This window comes from Periplaneta americana, chromosome 7 (assembly GCF_040183065.1).
Source record: "Periplaneta americana isolate PAMFEO1 chromosome 7, P.americana_PAMFEO1_priV1, whole genome shotgun sequence".
Classification (NCBI taxonomy): domain Eukaryota; kingdom Metazoa; phylum Arthropoda; class Insecta; order Blattodea; family Blattidae; genus Periplaneta; species Periplaneta americana.
The window spans coordinates 34,568,663-34,584,734 of record NC_091123.1 but is presented as its reverse complement, the minus strand read 5'-3'; the positions used below and the strand labels follow the sequence as shown (position 1 = coordinate 34,584,734).

Here is a 16,072-nt window from a genome sequence, read left to right as displayed (position 1 = left end):
CATAGAAAGTCTTATTCCAGTCTGTATAGTGCAAGGAAATTTTAGGCTGAGTATGAAGTTCAGGACTGTTGAAAGTTTAATGTAACAGAAAATCTCATTGATACTGCAATAATAAATAAAAGCAATAAAATTAAAAATGATGGCATCCATTCGTCCACCTCCTTTGTCTTGAGGTAGCGTACTGGACTCCTGATCAAGGTGGTCCGGGTTCGATTCCTGGTCGTGAAGTCGGGGATTTGATTCGGACCTCTTCACGAGGACTGGTTGTGTGCCTATCATCCCAGTGTATGTGGTGTGTCGCAGTGGCCCCGGGTACCTTGATCCAGTAAACTGGGGAGTCCTGCAGTGTGTGCGTGTGTTCAGCAGAGTTGTGGGTCTAGGCACAATAAACCTCAGGCTGCGGTGCCGAAATTAGTTAAAAAAAAAAAAGCATCCATTACTTCATACAACTGGGTTCTCATTATTATAACGTTTCGTAAGTCGGGATATATATTCTTAAGATGACGACTGGTGGCAAAACCATTTTCTAGCCAAGCTTTCTACATCTGTGATATAAATGTTATGCGTCGACCACAGTACTGTGTATTATTATTTTTTTTTTTTCAAATTCATTAACTTTTTGGATACAGTATCGAAATAGTTCGGGTGATCTGAGAGGTACTTCATTTATGATGCAGTACTCCCGTCATAACCAGGATGAGCAGCAAAGTACTGTGCAACGACTATAGTTCGAAGAATGCACCACAGATGGCAGCCATGTCTATCCAAGGATATTGTTATTTTGGATTCTAAGAGGCGTAATGGAAAGGAGCAGATAATTGAAATATTTTCCGGAAGTTTGGGTTGTATGATCTGAAACATGATCTAAACGTGATAATGGTGCGAGAAGTGCGATAAAGTGATTTAGATTGGATATTTATAGTTGAAAGAGTTTGAGGCAAAATTATGTATTGTCGGAAGGAAGATGATACTGAACTGTGTCGGTAAAAATCCAGTAATTAGTTGTCATAGACCAGTGATGACATTATATTATGTGGAACTTGTGACCTATTTCTTAATTTACTGTTACAACATGCTTCCGGGGGCAATGATTTATTTGTGAGCCTGTTGAAGGTCATAATGTGTTTTTTTTATCTCGGAAATGTAGAATTTAAGAATGTAGAATGGATTTCTATCAATGTCTCTTGAACATTTGAGTAAGGTTATATACATTCATCCACCCAAGAGGTTCGTCTACTTGCACTTAGGGTATTAATAGTGTTGCTGTACTTTCAGGATTTTGACAGATGAAGTTTTTCTTTTTGACAGTTCTACAATGGCAACTACATCAGTGCTGGATTGGACAGTGGATGATGTTGCCATTTGGCTTCGAGGAAATGGTCACGAACCTTATATAAAATTGCTGTGTGAAGAGCATCATATTGATGGGAAAGCACTGCTTCTTTTAACTGAATCCGATTTTCGGTCACCACCTCTCAATATACAGGTTGTTATATTTATCAAATTTATTTATTTTAGAATTTAATTTTGTTAGTTCTTGAGCAATGCCAGTACATATGATATATTCAAGACAGCACTCCCACTTCGTAGGAACGCCATAGGCCTATTGTATTTTTGGTTCAGGGAAAATATAATACGGCGTTGCTACGAAGTGGCAGGAATGAGTATTTTCGTAAAAGACTAGTAGGCCTACTTTCTCTGGACCAAATGGCGTTGCAGCTTAAGTGCACAGTACCTGAGTGATGACTACATTAAGTCGCCAGCTGTTCACATAATCCACTGTTTGACTACTCTTACATCTCCTAGGCATTACTGTTAACACTGATACTTGTATCTATGTGTGTTAGGAGCGTATATAGTAAATCCATGTTCTCTGGTTTAGGCATAATATAGGCTAGAAGGATTATGGTGTATGGCGAAGATATAACGGGGGAGAGGGGGTAAGTCCCCCGCATTGTCATATATGAAATGTAATAGTAATAGTAATTTATTCACCATAAAGATCTTTACAAATCATGGCTTCGTCAATCTTATTTCTAAGTCTTAATCTAGTTTCTGATTATACTATGGGCATATTTATGAATTTGTAGCTTTGTTATTGCAGGACATCTGCTGACATGATACAATTACACATTAGTAGGCACTTTCTGCAAGGTCTAAAGACATAAATTCCTCTACAGTATATGGCATGTGATGCAGCAGCAACGTGTTGACCATGCTTTTAAACTTCTTTTGTTTACTACTTATTATGGAGCTTGGAATTTTATTATACATATTTAAGCCTCTATGTAAAATACTTTTAAGACTTGTGGTTATTCTATGGGTGGACAGATGGATATGACTTGATGTTCTTGTTTGATACATGTGGTAGTCTGAATTCAATTTGAATTTTGCTTTGTTTTTATGAATGAAAGACACTGTTTCTAGAATGTATATACAAGGTACTGGCAGAATTTTGAGTTCCCTAAAAATGTCTTTACTTTGCGACCTTATAGGTGCTTGTTTCATAATTTTTATAATTTTCTTCTGTAACTTAAAAATTTCCGTAATTTTGCTTGTTGCGCCCCATAATGGTATGCCATACTGAATCTGGGAATGTACATAGCCAAAATACATAGATCTGAGAACTACATTAGAGGTTGTTTTGTTTAATATTCTGAAAGCATATACATAGCGGTTCAATTTTTCTATAGTTTTCTATCAACTTTGCAAGAATATGACATATTAACACACAAATAAGACTTATACAGAGTGAACCGAAAGTAACGTCATTAATAATTGCAGGGAGGTAATGTGAGATATTTCATACATAAAATTTAGGACTAATTAAATTTTGCTTGCTTGCTTGCTTGCTTGCTTGCTTGCTTGCTTTCCGAGATAAAATTTGTTTTGTATAAAACATTTCATAGCTTTAGGAAAGCTATTCATTTATTTCCAATATGCTTACTTACAAGGGAACCTTAAAAAACCTGTCATATTTTAGATTTTATTCAATTTTTGTACAAAGAAAAATGCAGAAATGAAAGACCGAGTACCAAAAATTGGCTACAAGGTCCTCAAAAGGAGGTGTAAAAATACTAAAAATCCCTTGAGTAGCCCAATAGCTGTACTCCTACGGTTGGCTTTCCAAGATCTGGAGCATTCTCTCCCTTCCTGTGTGGATGCTATAGGGACCAACTTATCGTATCAGTCATCCTGCAAGCAAAGGCATGCATACAAATATATAATTATTTTAGCCCTTACAAGAGTCCACATTGTCACATACTGATGCAGACTTATGCATGTTTTATGTCTTCAATATCATTGAATCCATTAAATGTTCGACTTGCTATGAAATATTTTCGTGAAAGAAATGTTAAAGAAATGGCTTTCTTTATTGACTGTCTATACAGTTAACAACTTGTTCTCTTTATGAAGAAACGCGTTTCGGAATAATGTATATCATGTTCAGTGTTCTATTTATATTAATTTAATTGTGTCAAGTCCATGATTTTCAATATCATTATACCTTATTATGTTCATGTTAGGTTTACGCATTCACTTGGTAAATAAATATCATACAAACAGATTATTATTTACATGTTTATTCACTTACTTGTTTTAGTATATAACTGCTGTATATACACTTGTATTTTTTTATGAGAAATCCTAATGCAGTATATACACATTCGTATTTACATCAGTTAAAATGATTACATATAATTGCCATTCCCATATGGTGAGTAAAATTGTTTAAATTATCATATAATGGTACACGGATAACTTATTGTCAGCATATTTATTTGATCATGTTGCGAATTCTTGCAAATTTTGAATGTGATTTAATTTATGTGTGAATGACATTATGTTTTGAAATATTGTTTCATTTCGTTATTAAAATGTAGAATGACTTACCGTAAGTTTTTTTTTGCGTCCAGGTATTTGTTACCTGCCACTTGTTTCCTTCATTGCAATGTTGAGGGAAGAGCAACAGATGACATTATACTGTATATTAAAACTTTTCTTCACAATTGTACAAGTTTTTATAAATCAGTATAATCTGTCTATGTCTATCGTTGCTTACGAGATTATACAAGCTGGTGCACAGCATGATCAAGATTCTCACTATTTCTTGTATTTTAAAACTTCGGTGTTAGCCTGTGTGATATGATAAGGAAGCTGGGATATATAACAACTTGTAATGAATCAGGAAACCCTAAAAGATGATTGCTGCTATAGGGACTGAATTTTAATACACCATTTGTATAATACCGTAGTATGTCCCATGCTTTATATAGCCTAATAGGAAAGCTAAAAGGTAATTAGACCTATTATGTTTGCGAATATTAACATATTAATTCTTCTGATGCAAATATATTAATATTTTTACTTTTTGAACAGTCTTGTTGAAACTTTTGTGTGTTTATTTCAGGTTCTTGGAGATGTTAAACGACTTAGTTTAAGTCTCCGCCGCTTACAGTTAGAGAACCAGCAAGCCTTGATTACTCTTGGTTATGACCCAGTCTCCATGTTGCACTTATCAAACACCTCTTTATTAGGTTCAAACTCTGTAATGATGCAGTATTATGGATCACAAAGGAATGAGGTTGGTTTTAACGAAATTAATATTATTTATTGTCTAATACATTTCTGCCATTGTTCTCTTCTGTGATTAATGCATATAAGACATTACAAGATTTACAATATTGTTATATAAGCTTAGGAAATTATTATTATCCTGGTGATAATTAATCTAAATCCAATTCACATCAAAGGTACTGATGTCATACCTGTGAGATTTGTATTAAAGTATGACTGGGTTTGTTTTCTCTTTCATTTGACTATTTCTTCATCGTTCTATCAATCAGTCGTTTATTGATTGCCATTAACAACAGTTTGTTGCAATAGACTTAAACTATACTAAAATACAAGAGATATAAAGTAATATTTGACATAAAATATAAAAACAGAATGAATACAACAATACAAATGAAATAATAATACTGGAATTAAATATAACAATGACCAATGTTAATAATAATCGTAATATACAGAGCAATGCAGCTTATAAATTTAGAAAACATTTACAGTGGAGTCAAAAAATTCACTAATACTATAGAATGGATAGCTGATTAACCAGTTATACAAAACTGATTTAAATTGTATGTAACTTGCATCGTGTGCCTCTTGTGGTAACTTATTAAACATTGTTATAGCAATAGGATTAAACCATATTTTTGGGCTTACTTAATCTAACTCTAGGTTCTGAAAGACATTAATTGTACCTTGTATTATAGTGATGAACTTCTGTTTTAGGGCGATAAATATTAAGGTTTTTCTTAATTATTTTCTTTAGACATTGGAATATATATAAATTTATGACGGTTAAAATTTTTTCTTGAATAAATAGTGGTCTACAGTGAGCGTCATATGCAGACCCTGTTAAAATGCGTTTTTTTTTTTTTTTTATCTGCGACTCCTATTTCTCCAAATATAAATACCATAGGATAATATACTATTGAAAAAGGCGCAATAAGAATTTATGAGGTAGAATTTTAGTATTGAAGGTTTTAAATGTCTTAATACGTAAATTACTCTTGACAGCTGCGACGGTTTTACCTGGTGGCACGTGTTGGTTGCACCAATTGCGATGGTTGCCCCCCTCTCTGTCGCGTCGCCGGCAGAGGAGAAGTCGATTTGCTCAGTTGGACGGATGCTGGAAGATCTTGTCCCCCGGTAGAGGAGATCTCTTCTCAGGGACCTTGTGGTTTTGTGGGCGTAGGATATAATGTGATGTTAGTCATTCTCACGAAAAGAAACCAAGGAGTAAAGTTCCACTAAGTATATTTATTCAGCTCACGTCCCTTGCTTGAGTCCAAGCGACGGAATACTGGCTGTTGTCTTCCGTGTGATTTCGGCGTCTCGTCTAACGCCAGTTTAAAATCGCTGCTGTCACTTTTTGAGTAAATCACAAAGCTAAAAAGTGCGAAATCTACACTTTATCACTCCGATCGGCTGGAAAACTGAGAATGATAAGATATACACGATCGGAACAAGTGCCGGTAATATTATTAGTACTCACGCGATCGGCTCACAGGCCGTAGACTGTATAAGTGAGTAAACACGCCACTGGCCGGCAGTCTTCTGACCAAACACACGATCGGCTCACTGGCCAGTAATATTCTGAGGAAATACACGTACGGCTCACGGGTCGGCAATCTTCTGAGAAAATACAAGCTCGGCTCACAGGCCGGCAATCGTCTGGGGACGCGTCTCGGTACGCCGTCCTTTTAAATACTCACTAAGGTGACGCGCTCACCAGACGCTACTATTGTTTGCAAGCTTCAAACAACGCTACAAGCGCGTTCCTAGACAGGAAAAACCCCTTTATGCTATACTAAAGTTCAGTAACCTACCTCGCGTCTACTGGTTTTAAATGCGTTAGGCGCCTGTCAGACTGAGTGAATAAAGAGCCTATTACGCGCTTCGCTGATCCCCGTCGCGTAGGTTAAACATCTCAAAGAAATATAGAAATATCTAAAATGAAGCTATACTATAACTTATATAGGAGAAAAAATATCTTACTATCGCTGGACCACCCGACTACAGCTTCACAGCCTAATACTTAACAAATTAATATGTTCATCCCATGCTGGTTTAGAATCCAATACAAGTCCTAACAATTTTGTCTGTGACTGAGCTTCGGTGTTTGATGTATTTTTCAATGAAGATATTATCATCATCTGTATTTAGTACTGACAGTAACGACAGAAATGATGATGATGATATTATTATTATTATTATTATTATTATTATTATTATTATTATTATTATTATTATTATTATACTATGTGACTGACTTACAATGATGATGCTGGATTACATTGACAATGAAGATAATGGCAGTGACTATTACCATTATTATTATTATTATTATTATTATTATTATTATTATTATTATTATCATCATTATTATCATCATCATTGTTGTGGCAGTGACGAAATATAACACCAGAAGTTAATTGCTCTCTAGGAAGGGTTTTTCATTTTGGGATTACATTAAAGGGGTAACGCTACTTTTACAATATGAGTATGATTTTCACGCAGCTATTTTAATACAAAAAAACTTCATGTTAGATTGGGGCCAATACTCTCATTTCTGTCCATCTTTGTAGTATATTCTCTTTGTCATATCTTTTCTTAAAGGAGAACACAACACAAAATGAGTGTACTCGTTCTTCAAAGCAACAGTGCAATAATTTTTACTTCCAGTGCACCACCGTTTTCACAGGAGAATGATTCTTAGAAATAGTATGACGTCACTTTGCCAAGCCGTCACGTAACTGTAGCAGTAAGGCACGTGCCACAGTGAGTTTCTTCCTCATTCTGTGCAGTCGTTAAAATGCCTCAATGTGCGGTTTATGGATGTTCCAACAGTTTTGGATATAAAGGCAAGGACAGGAAAGAGAGAAAATTCTTCTACTCCTTTCCTAAAAGAGATTGCTCTCCAAAGCAGGTGCAATTTTGCAAGAGAAAACACTTCGTCCAGACATCTAATGCAGATATTTGCTCTGACCATTTTTTACTGCCTGATTATGATGAATCTGAGGTTATGAAATTTAAATTAATGCCCGATAAAAGAAAAGGACATAACCTTAAATCTGAGTAATACCAACTATAAGAGATGTGAATATATTTCTAAGTTGAAGATCGGACAATATCAAAATTCAAATTTAAATTTAAAAAATCACATTCTAGTTCATAAAATTGCTTTTTGAACACCTGTCAGGTTGCGCAACTTCGGCTTAACCCATGACATATAGTAAATATTGTGACTATACTGTTGTAAAATAGACAATTAATATGTAATGTATTTATTATTATTATTATTATTATTATTATTATTATTATTATTATTATTATTATTATTAGTTATCACTATCATCATTGCTATCTCTTGTTTTTCTTTCTTTTTTTTTTCTTGTATTAGCTCGATGAGAGCTCTGTTGACCCTCTATAGAGCTTTAATTTAATTTGTATTATTTTTACCAGCGTCTGTATTTCTTTTTTGTATTTATATGTGCTGTCTGGTGGGATGGAAGAGAAGGCCTTATGGCCTTAATCCTGTCAGATTAAATAAATAAAATAAAAAAAAAAAATCCACGAAATTTACAATACGAGACGAAAGAGAGGAAGAAGATTGTTTCCACACTTTTTAACACCTTGTACATCTGCTTGTGACGTGATAGTTAGTGAGGAAATTTCATCACAAGACCCAGAAGAAACATTTAATCTGGATAAAGAAGTTCAGTGCGAAATGGGAAGTGAAATATTTAGGAAATTGTGTATCGACGAAACTTTTGACAATAGTAATGATGCAAGTTATGAACCGAGTGAAAATTCCGAAAGTGATAGTGACTTTGAAGACAATATTAGTGAAGACATAAACAACGAAATTTGTATTGAAGTAACGTGGTTTCTAACTGGCCATTTAACTGGCGTTTTAAATAACATAACTCAAGCAGACTGCAAGGTCAGTGCCTGGCTTACTGACGTGATGCGGGAAATCTTAAATTGCGAATAACTCGACTTTTAATTGTCATCGAGAGATTAATGTTGCATCATTTGATTTAAAATTATCCAGCACTCCACTAACATTCGATATATGTGTTGTGTTCTCCTTTAAATGTTATTTTAACCTACCACGTTGCAGAAATTAATAAATTCTGCACTTGTTATAATTAATTTTTTCTTACTTATATGCACATAACTTTAACACTTCTGTTGTGGACAGAAAATGCTTATTAACTTTGCTACTGATGCATTCACGCAGAAAAGTATTGATTTTCAGTGTTTATGAACTTTATTAATAAGTCTACTTGTGAATATTTTTCATGTTCATTAGCTAAATCAAGTGTTAATTAACTTTTGCAATATTAATCATCTTTTCCAACTACGTATGTACATTGCACGAAATCTAATTTTTATCGATAATTATCAGTCATTGACTATTCTTATCAACTGTTATTTAGTGCAGCCATGTGACTTCAAGTATGAGTAAGTTAATAAAGTACAAAGGTTATTATTGTATATTTATTTTATCATGGAATGGAGCAATCGGGAAGGAATTCTGAGTCATATAAAATAATAGAGCAGAAACACCAGTGAAAATGCTTACATACAACTTTAACAGCAATTTAAATGTGTCTTCATAAGCATGGAAACAAATATGTATAAGAGAAGAACATACATCTCTTGAAGGGTATCGAGAGAAAACAAGGAATGTACATTTTTAGCAATATAATCCACAGTTGATTCCCGATTTACCACGCAAATTGTCTGTAGCTGCATTTAGATTGGCAACAGGCCATGACTGTTTGGCCAAGCATCTGCATAGAATTGGAATATATCAGTCTCCTAACTGTCCACTGTGCAACTCAAATCAAGAAATGGATTCAGAACATCTCAAAATCTGTGCGTCAGTGGCTAACCATGACAATATCTTTGAAAAATATTGGTGTGCAAGAGGTCAAATGACTTTATTGTCAAATGCCTGGCATTAGAAAACAACACATTTTTAGCAATTTAATAGTATACAGCGTGTTCTATAGATGGCAACTGAGACTTCAGAACTGTTGAATCTCAAAAAGTTTAAAAGTGGAAATGTCCTTATAAAGTAACATTAAACATTTGATACACTGGTTAAAAACCAGAAATGTTCAGGTATTAAAAACTCGTTTTTCTCGATAATAATGTTTTGTGGCATTCCCTGTTTTCTCTCAACATCCCTCACTTGTAATCTTACCCGCTTGTAGCGTCTATTGAAGGTGATCTTCAGTATGTAATACAAAATTTAAACTGTTGGTGAAAATTATGATATAGAGATAAATACGGACAAAGACAAAAATTATAGTATTTTGTGGAAAATATCCTGTTTGATGTAAAATTTGCGTAAAAATAATTTAATTGAAACTGTAAATGATTTTACAAATATCATAGTACCCTACATAAATGACAATTTTTTAATGAACTAAATATCTTATAAAATTTATAAATACGATAAAAACAATTACCAGAATATTAAAACATTCTCTAATACAACGTCACACAAGAACATACTTCTATAAAAAAAATAGTGAGATCTCTATGTTACGGAAGTGAGGCATGGACAATGAGAAATAAAGATGCAAGTTGAATTTCGGACAATGAAATTAAATTTTTGAGAGCAACAGCCGGGTATATTTGCTATGAACATATAATAAATAAAAATGTCGTTTAGAAATTTCAGTTACTGCCAGGTTTACATATTATAGACAATTATTACCTCTAATAGAAAAATCGTGTACAACATATGCATCCACATCGAATCCCAAAAGCTATGTTTCATTACCGTCCACATAAAAAGAGATTCTTGGTTCATCCAAAGAAGCGGAGGACCGAAAATTCAGTACTGATTGAAGTCCAGTTATATTTATTAGAAATTGAGGGGCGTTCTCACAAAACTCGTTACCTACATTTTTTTCAAAGGCATATTGGTTCCGTTAAGTTCAATGTTAATTGAAAAATGAGTTCTATTCAGTCAATACTTAACATAAAACACAATAAAACATGTTATAACAACATTTAAACAGATTTAAAAACAAACGTTTTCGCCAATTTTGATTGGTATATGACGTTAAAAACCGAAGTTACAACTGTAATATCACTTAAAAACAGAGAATAGAACATAGCAAAAAGCCACCACTATGTGTGTAGAATCACTGTGTTGAAAGAGGCGTGTGTGAACTAAGGGAACAGCAAAACTCTTCTGTCATTGCAGATACAGTTTTCATTTTTTTCGATTTTGAGGTTTTAGCTTATCCTTATGTTTTTGGGTCAGGAGAATCCAATGGTGCTATCGGAATTAAGCTAATGTTGGTAAATATATCAGTAAATTGATCTTGAAATAAAAGAGATTTTTCAAAACTCGGTATCTACAGTTGTGTACTTTAGAAAAGAGCTCTCTTGGGGGGGGGGGGGGAAAACAAGATTTTGTAGATAACGAGTTCTGTGAAAACGCCCCTCAATTCAAAATCAGCAGGAGAAATTCGTAAAGAATTAAGAAAACCTGCTTTTTCTACTGTTAAACATTTGGGAAATCTTTCTTTGTCAAATTTTTTTGGCATACTTTTTCTGTGCACATCATGTTGCAGAGAATAATAAACCTTAGATCCATATTGTAAATTTCTCCAACATTTTATTTTGGTGAGAATTGAAAGTTAGTGATGGAGTTAAAGTAAATAATGCTAAAAATGTTAAAAGATAACACTGTTGCTAAAACATTGTTGATGAGCAGTGTTTATTAACTTTGTTGTGAACTCATCTTAATTATTACATCCAATTCTTATGACTTGCCTCCTTAAATGTACTTTTATGCTCGACCATGCCGAAATGTAGTAATTATACACCTGTAGCAGCCCTTTAATGGACCTCATTAAAGTTCAGGTGTTCCACCAATCAGAAAATACCATTGTAGCAATATGAAAGCGCAAGTATCGATTATTCTGGGATATGCAATCGAAAGACAACTAGCGCGAGACATTTGTTTCTCGGAAAAAATCAATACTTTCGCGTCTGCGCACATCTCACAATTTACGAGGCATTGCACAAGGTCAGTTCCGCTCTTCGGTCAGATAAGAATAACATGAATACTTATGAATAATTTCAAGTTAGAAATATGGTCGAGCATAAAAAGTCGTATGAAACTTGACTATAATGGTAATTAAGACGCTCATATGAAAATTATGAAACTCGCGCTCGTTTCATAAACATAGTACTCGCGTCTTAATTACTACCATTATAGGCTCGTTGCATAATGTACTATTCTGATATTTTTTTCGAAACCATTTATAAACTTTTGTTAGTGCTTTCTTATTATTTTATTGCCTACATCTGATTTGACAATTAAAAAAATGAGTTTTTAACATGTAAATTTCGTACATGGCAGATTTTTGTGATTCATTTATCGGTTCTAAAACTTCGTATTTTTATGTCATTTACTGTTCGTGTTTCTGATATTACACCTTCATATTTTCATATTCGTTAAAACAACTCTTTCTGCTAGGGAATAATATGATACTGTTATTTTGCAGGGAAGTGTGGATTCACTACTTTATATGGATACAGACCACCATCACTATACCCCTCCTTTGTCTGAAGATGGCCGTGCATCTAAACTGAGACCAGAAATTTGGAAAGCTCTCATAAGTCTCGGTTATCTATTCGTTGTAACATGGATAACTGCATTTGTGATGGTGATCGTGCACGATCGTGTTCCTGATATGAAGAAATACCCACCATTGCCAGATATTTTTCTGGACAATGTCCCTCATATACCTTGGGCATTCCACATGTGTGAACTTACAGGAACCGTGCTCCTGTTCATTTGGCTTATAGTTCTTATGTTCCACAAGCACAGGTTTGTTTCTTACGTGTGATTTCAGTTTGTTTTAAGTGTTTTTAATATTCGCTAATTTAATTGGTTATGTCAGTAAGATCACGAAGTTAAACTGGCAGTTAATTACAGATTATTTTCAAAATATAAGTTTGGTTATTGATTTGAAGATGGTTTTTCATCTGCAAAATGTGCTGTCATTATTGCCAATAAGAAAACTGATATGACAGTGTAAAACAATGGTGAAATTAACATTAGATTGTATGTATAGGTTCCTGCATCTTTTCAGGTAAAAAGTTTCGGTAACTTAAGGCGATGTGCTACTGAAATTTCTAAAATCCACAATGTTTGAGCTAGAGAGTTTTTTTCTCTTGTACAGAGGAGCCCAAAGGCTTCCACTACAACCTGAGGCTTATTTGCTTATCACTCTTATTCTGTGAATGATTGGGTAGTCAAATGGTTATGTACTTATACGAGTATAGCACGCCACATTGTGAACTTAACCTGGACTATAATATGGATGATGATGATGATATGTGAATTAATGATGGTGAAATGTGTCCAAAGTCCAAAGTCGAAAGTTACCCAGCAATTCTGCTTCAATTGATTGAAAGAAAACCCAGGAAAAAACCCCAACCAGGATTTGAACCTGGGCCTACTCGTTTCATGGTGAGACATGTTAACTGTTACTCCACAGCAGTGGACGAGCTAGAATGTTGAAATTTTTACTGAATATACATATCAGTATCATAATCATATATTGTAAATTTGAATCTTTTCTCATAAGCACTTAAAAAAAATTAAACTTATTTTGTTTCTGTTTTTATTTTCTTAGTGAAAATCATATTTCTATAAAAAAAAATTTACTTTTTTTTTTTTTTTTTTTTTTTTTAATCTGTGCTTCAGTGGCTGACCATGATAATATCTTTGAAAAATATTGGAGTGCAAGAGGTCAAATGACTTTGTCAAATGCCTGGCATTAGAAAACAGCAACAACTCTTTTTTTTTAATCTAATTTTTTTCTTAAAGATAACACTGCATATTGTGCAAATGAAACATTAGTAATGCCCTATTCTAATTTGATCAGTTGATGCCTGGCATTAGAAAACAGCAACAACTCTTTTTTTAATCTAATTTTTTCTTAAAGATAACATTGCATATTGCGCAATGGAACATTAGTAATGCCCTATTGTAATTTGTTCATTTGTAAAAAAAAATTATTTCTTCAATGTTCAAACATTAATAAAAAAATTATACTGCTTTACGTATAATTCTCTAGCAGTAAAACTATGCTGAATACAGCCAATCAAATATTTCATTTCACAACAGAGATATTAATGAATAAGTATCCCAAGTTTCATCATTTTAGTTTTAACCACTGAGAAATAAAATGAATACTTGTCGTTGAAAACATAGAACTTTTATTTTTTAGACTAATTCTCTTCTGGCAAAGGAAAAATTTTATAGTCTGTACAAAAGAAACCAAATGACCTGGAAATATACAAAAACTTGCCCAGACATGTTCAAACATTTTTAACAAGAGCCAGAACAGGTCACATTGTCACTCAATTGTACCTACACCGATTTCACATTTCTGATAATCCTACTTGTCTGTGGTGTAATAAACATGATGAAGATCTGGAACACATTCTTCTATACTGTCCATCCATAAACTACAAAGGAAGTAAATTAAAATTATCAGTACCAGTTGCAGAAGACACAGCCCTGCAGTATATATTGACTACACCCCAACTCTGGCAACTAGCAACAGGCATCTGTAATGAATACTGATCAAAATACCTCTCATTTCTCGTGAAAAACAACTGAATAGACTATAGTGGACTTTATGTTGTCAGCAAACAGCTGGATACATTAAGAAGATTGATTGATTTTTTAGATTAAATTTAAAGTTTTGGTTACACATAACTCGTACATTAACACAACTTCTACAAATTATATAAAAGTATAGGCTACTTGTAGTTAAAATATTGACATAAAATTTTCATAAACTACATTTTTTAGAGCAAAAATAAAAAAAAATATATATATATATATATATATATATATATATATATATATATATATAAAATTTGTCAAAATTCGACTATTTTCAGTAGCACATTACCTTAATTCAAATTAACATGGTTGAAGTGAAGAATTTTAGTGACTTCGTTGAAATTATCTGTAATAGCATGGATGTCGCCAATGGATACATTATGTGAGTCTTGTGCTGACACACATGCAATGTCCACTGCACAGTTTACATCTCTGCCACAGCTCATTTCTCTCTGTATAACGCATTTGGCAGGTTTTGGTGTCAAAGGTGCTATGACAACTATTTCAGTTTCAGTAATCTTGAATTTTCCATTCTATTAATATGTTTAATCTATTAAATTGCAGAACAAAATGGTTTGAACATGCTAATAGAATGAAAAATTCAAGATTACCAAAACAAATTGAGGGTTTTTTGGAAAAACAACCATAGTCCAAAAACATAAATTTTCAGGAGAAACAAAAAACTATCTGGCATGGGTGTTATTGACATTTCAAGTATGAAATTCATCACGCCATTTTTTTAAGGTGTTGTAGAAACTTGGGGAAAACTGAAGCATGTTTATAATTTAAATTGCCTCATAGAAATACATGTGTAAATGTAGATAACTGTGGACAATAGTTATTTTAAGAAAAAAATACTCTGTTGTGGCTGAAGTGTACCTCTCCATTAATCTTCTTTTTCTTTATTATATCCTGTTTCTTCTTTCTTTGCTTAGATAACTGTGTACAATAGTTATTTTAAGAAAAAAAATACTCTGTTGTGGCTGAAGTGTACCTCTCCATTAATCTTCTTTTTCTTTATTATATCCTGTTTCTTCTTTCTTTGCTTACGTTACTTCTGCACCTAAAGATGACTTCATAGCTAATACAACATTCTTGTACCAAAGTATTTTTCTCTGAGGTGGCTTTTGCCTCATACATAAGAAGCAGTACTGCCAATCAACTACAGTTTAAATTGTATGGATAAATGTTTCAAGATGATATGAATGGGATATTTGTAAATGCTACCATTGTCCTGGACAATAGCTGTTTTCCCAAAAAAAAAAGTCTTTGGACTATTGTTGTTTTATGAAAACCACTGAAAATTTCTACTCCTATAACATAGGACTATTGTGTCTTTTTTCCATTAACAAGTAATGGCTGCTACAATATGCTCACCACATGCTTAATATCTTAAATTTCCATTTTTTGGACTATGGTTCTTTTCTTAAAAAAAAACTCTTCAGTTCTAATTTACCAGACACATGGGAAAAGAAGAAAGACCTAGAAAAAAGATGGTATGCGAGTGGAATAGGCAACTCGGTTTAATTCTCTGATAGTAAGACGAATTATTATTATTTTACAATGCAAAATTGCCAATTAAGTAGATACATTCACTTGTTTTGTTACTAATGGAACCTCAGATTTCTCCATAACTCATTGCGGCCTCACCTCCTTCCCATGATAATTCAGATTCATATAAGTGATATTCATTTCTAATCTTTATTAGTTTTAATTGCCCATTGTTCAATGTAGCATGGTTGGAGATTATTCTTTGTTGAAGTACTTTATTTTAGAAATTACACTTCAAAATTTAACCCTCTCTGTTGCCAAATTTAGGTTTTC

General features: G+C 33.3%; 1 protein-coding gene across 5 annotated transcripts in view; it reads left to right on the top strand.

Moving 5' to 3' along the window:
- The first annotated feature begins 473 nt into the window (after positions 1-473).
- Positions 474-16,072, top strand: part of LOC138703053 (sphingomyelin synthase-related protein 1-like) — a 36,214-nt gene continuing 20,615 nt past the window's right edge. The window contains exons 1-4 of one of the 5 annotated variants that reach the window (XM_069830590.1): positions 474-1,227; positions 1,309-1,486; positions 4,412-4,585; positions 12,111-12,436. In XM_069830590.1, coding sequence (XP_069686691.1) covers positions 1,178-1,227; positions 1,309-1,486; positions 4,412-4,585; positions 12,111-12,436 — 728 coding nt within the window. In that variant the 5' untranslated portion in view covers positions 474-1,177. Of the gene's footprint in view, positions 1,228-1,275; positions 1,487-4,411; positions 4,586-12,110; positions 12,437-16,072 lie in introns of all 5 variants that reach the window. The other 4 variants (XM_069830589.1, XM_069830592.1, XM_069830591.1 and 1 more) reach the window with 4 other exon arrangements.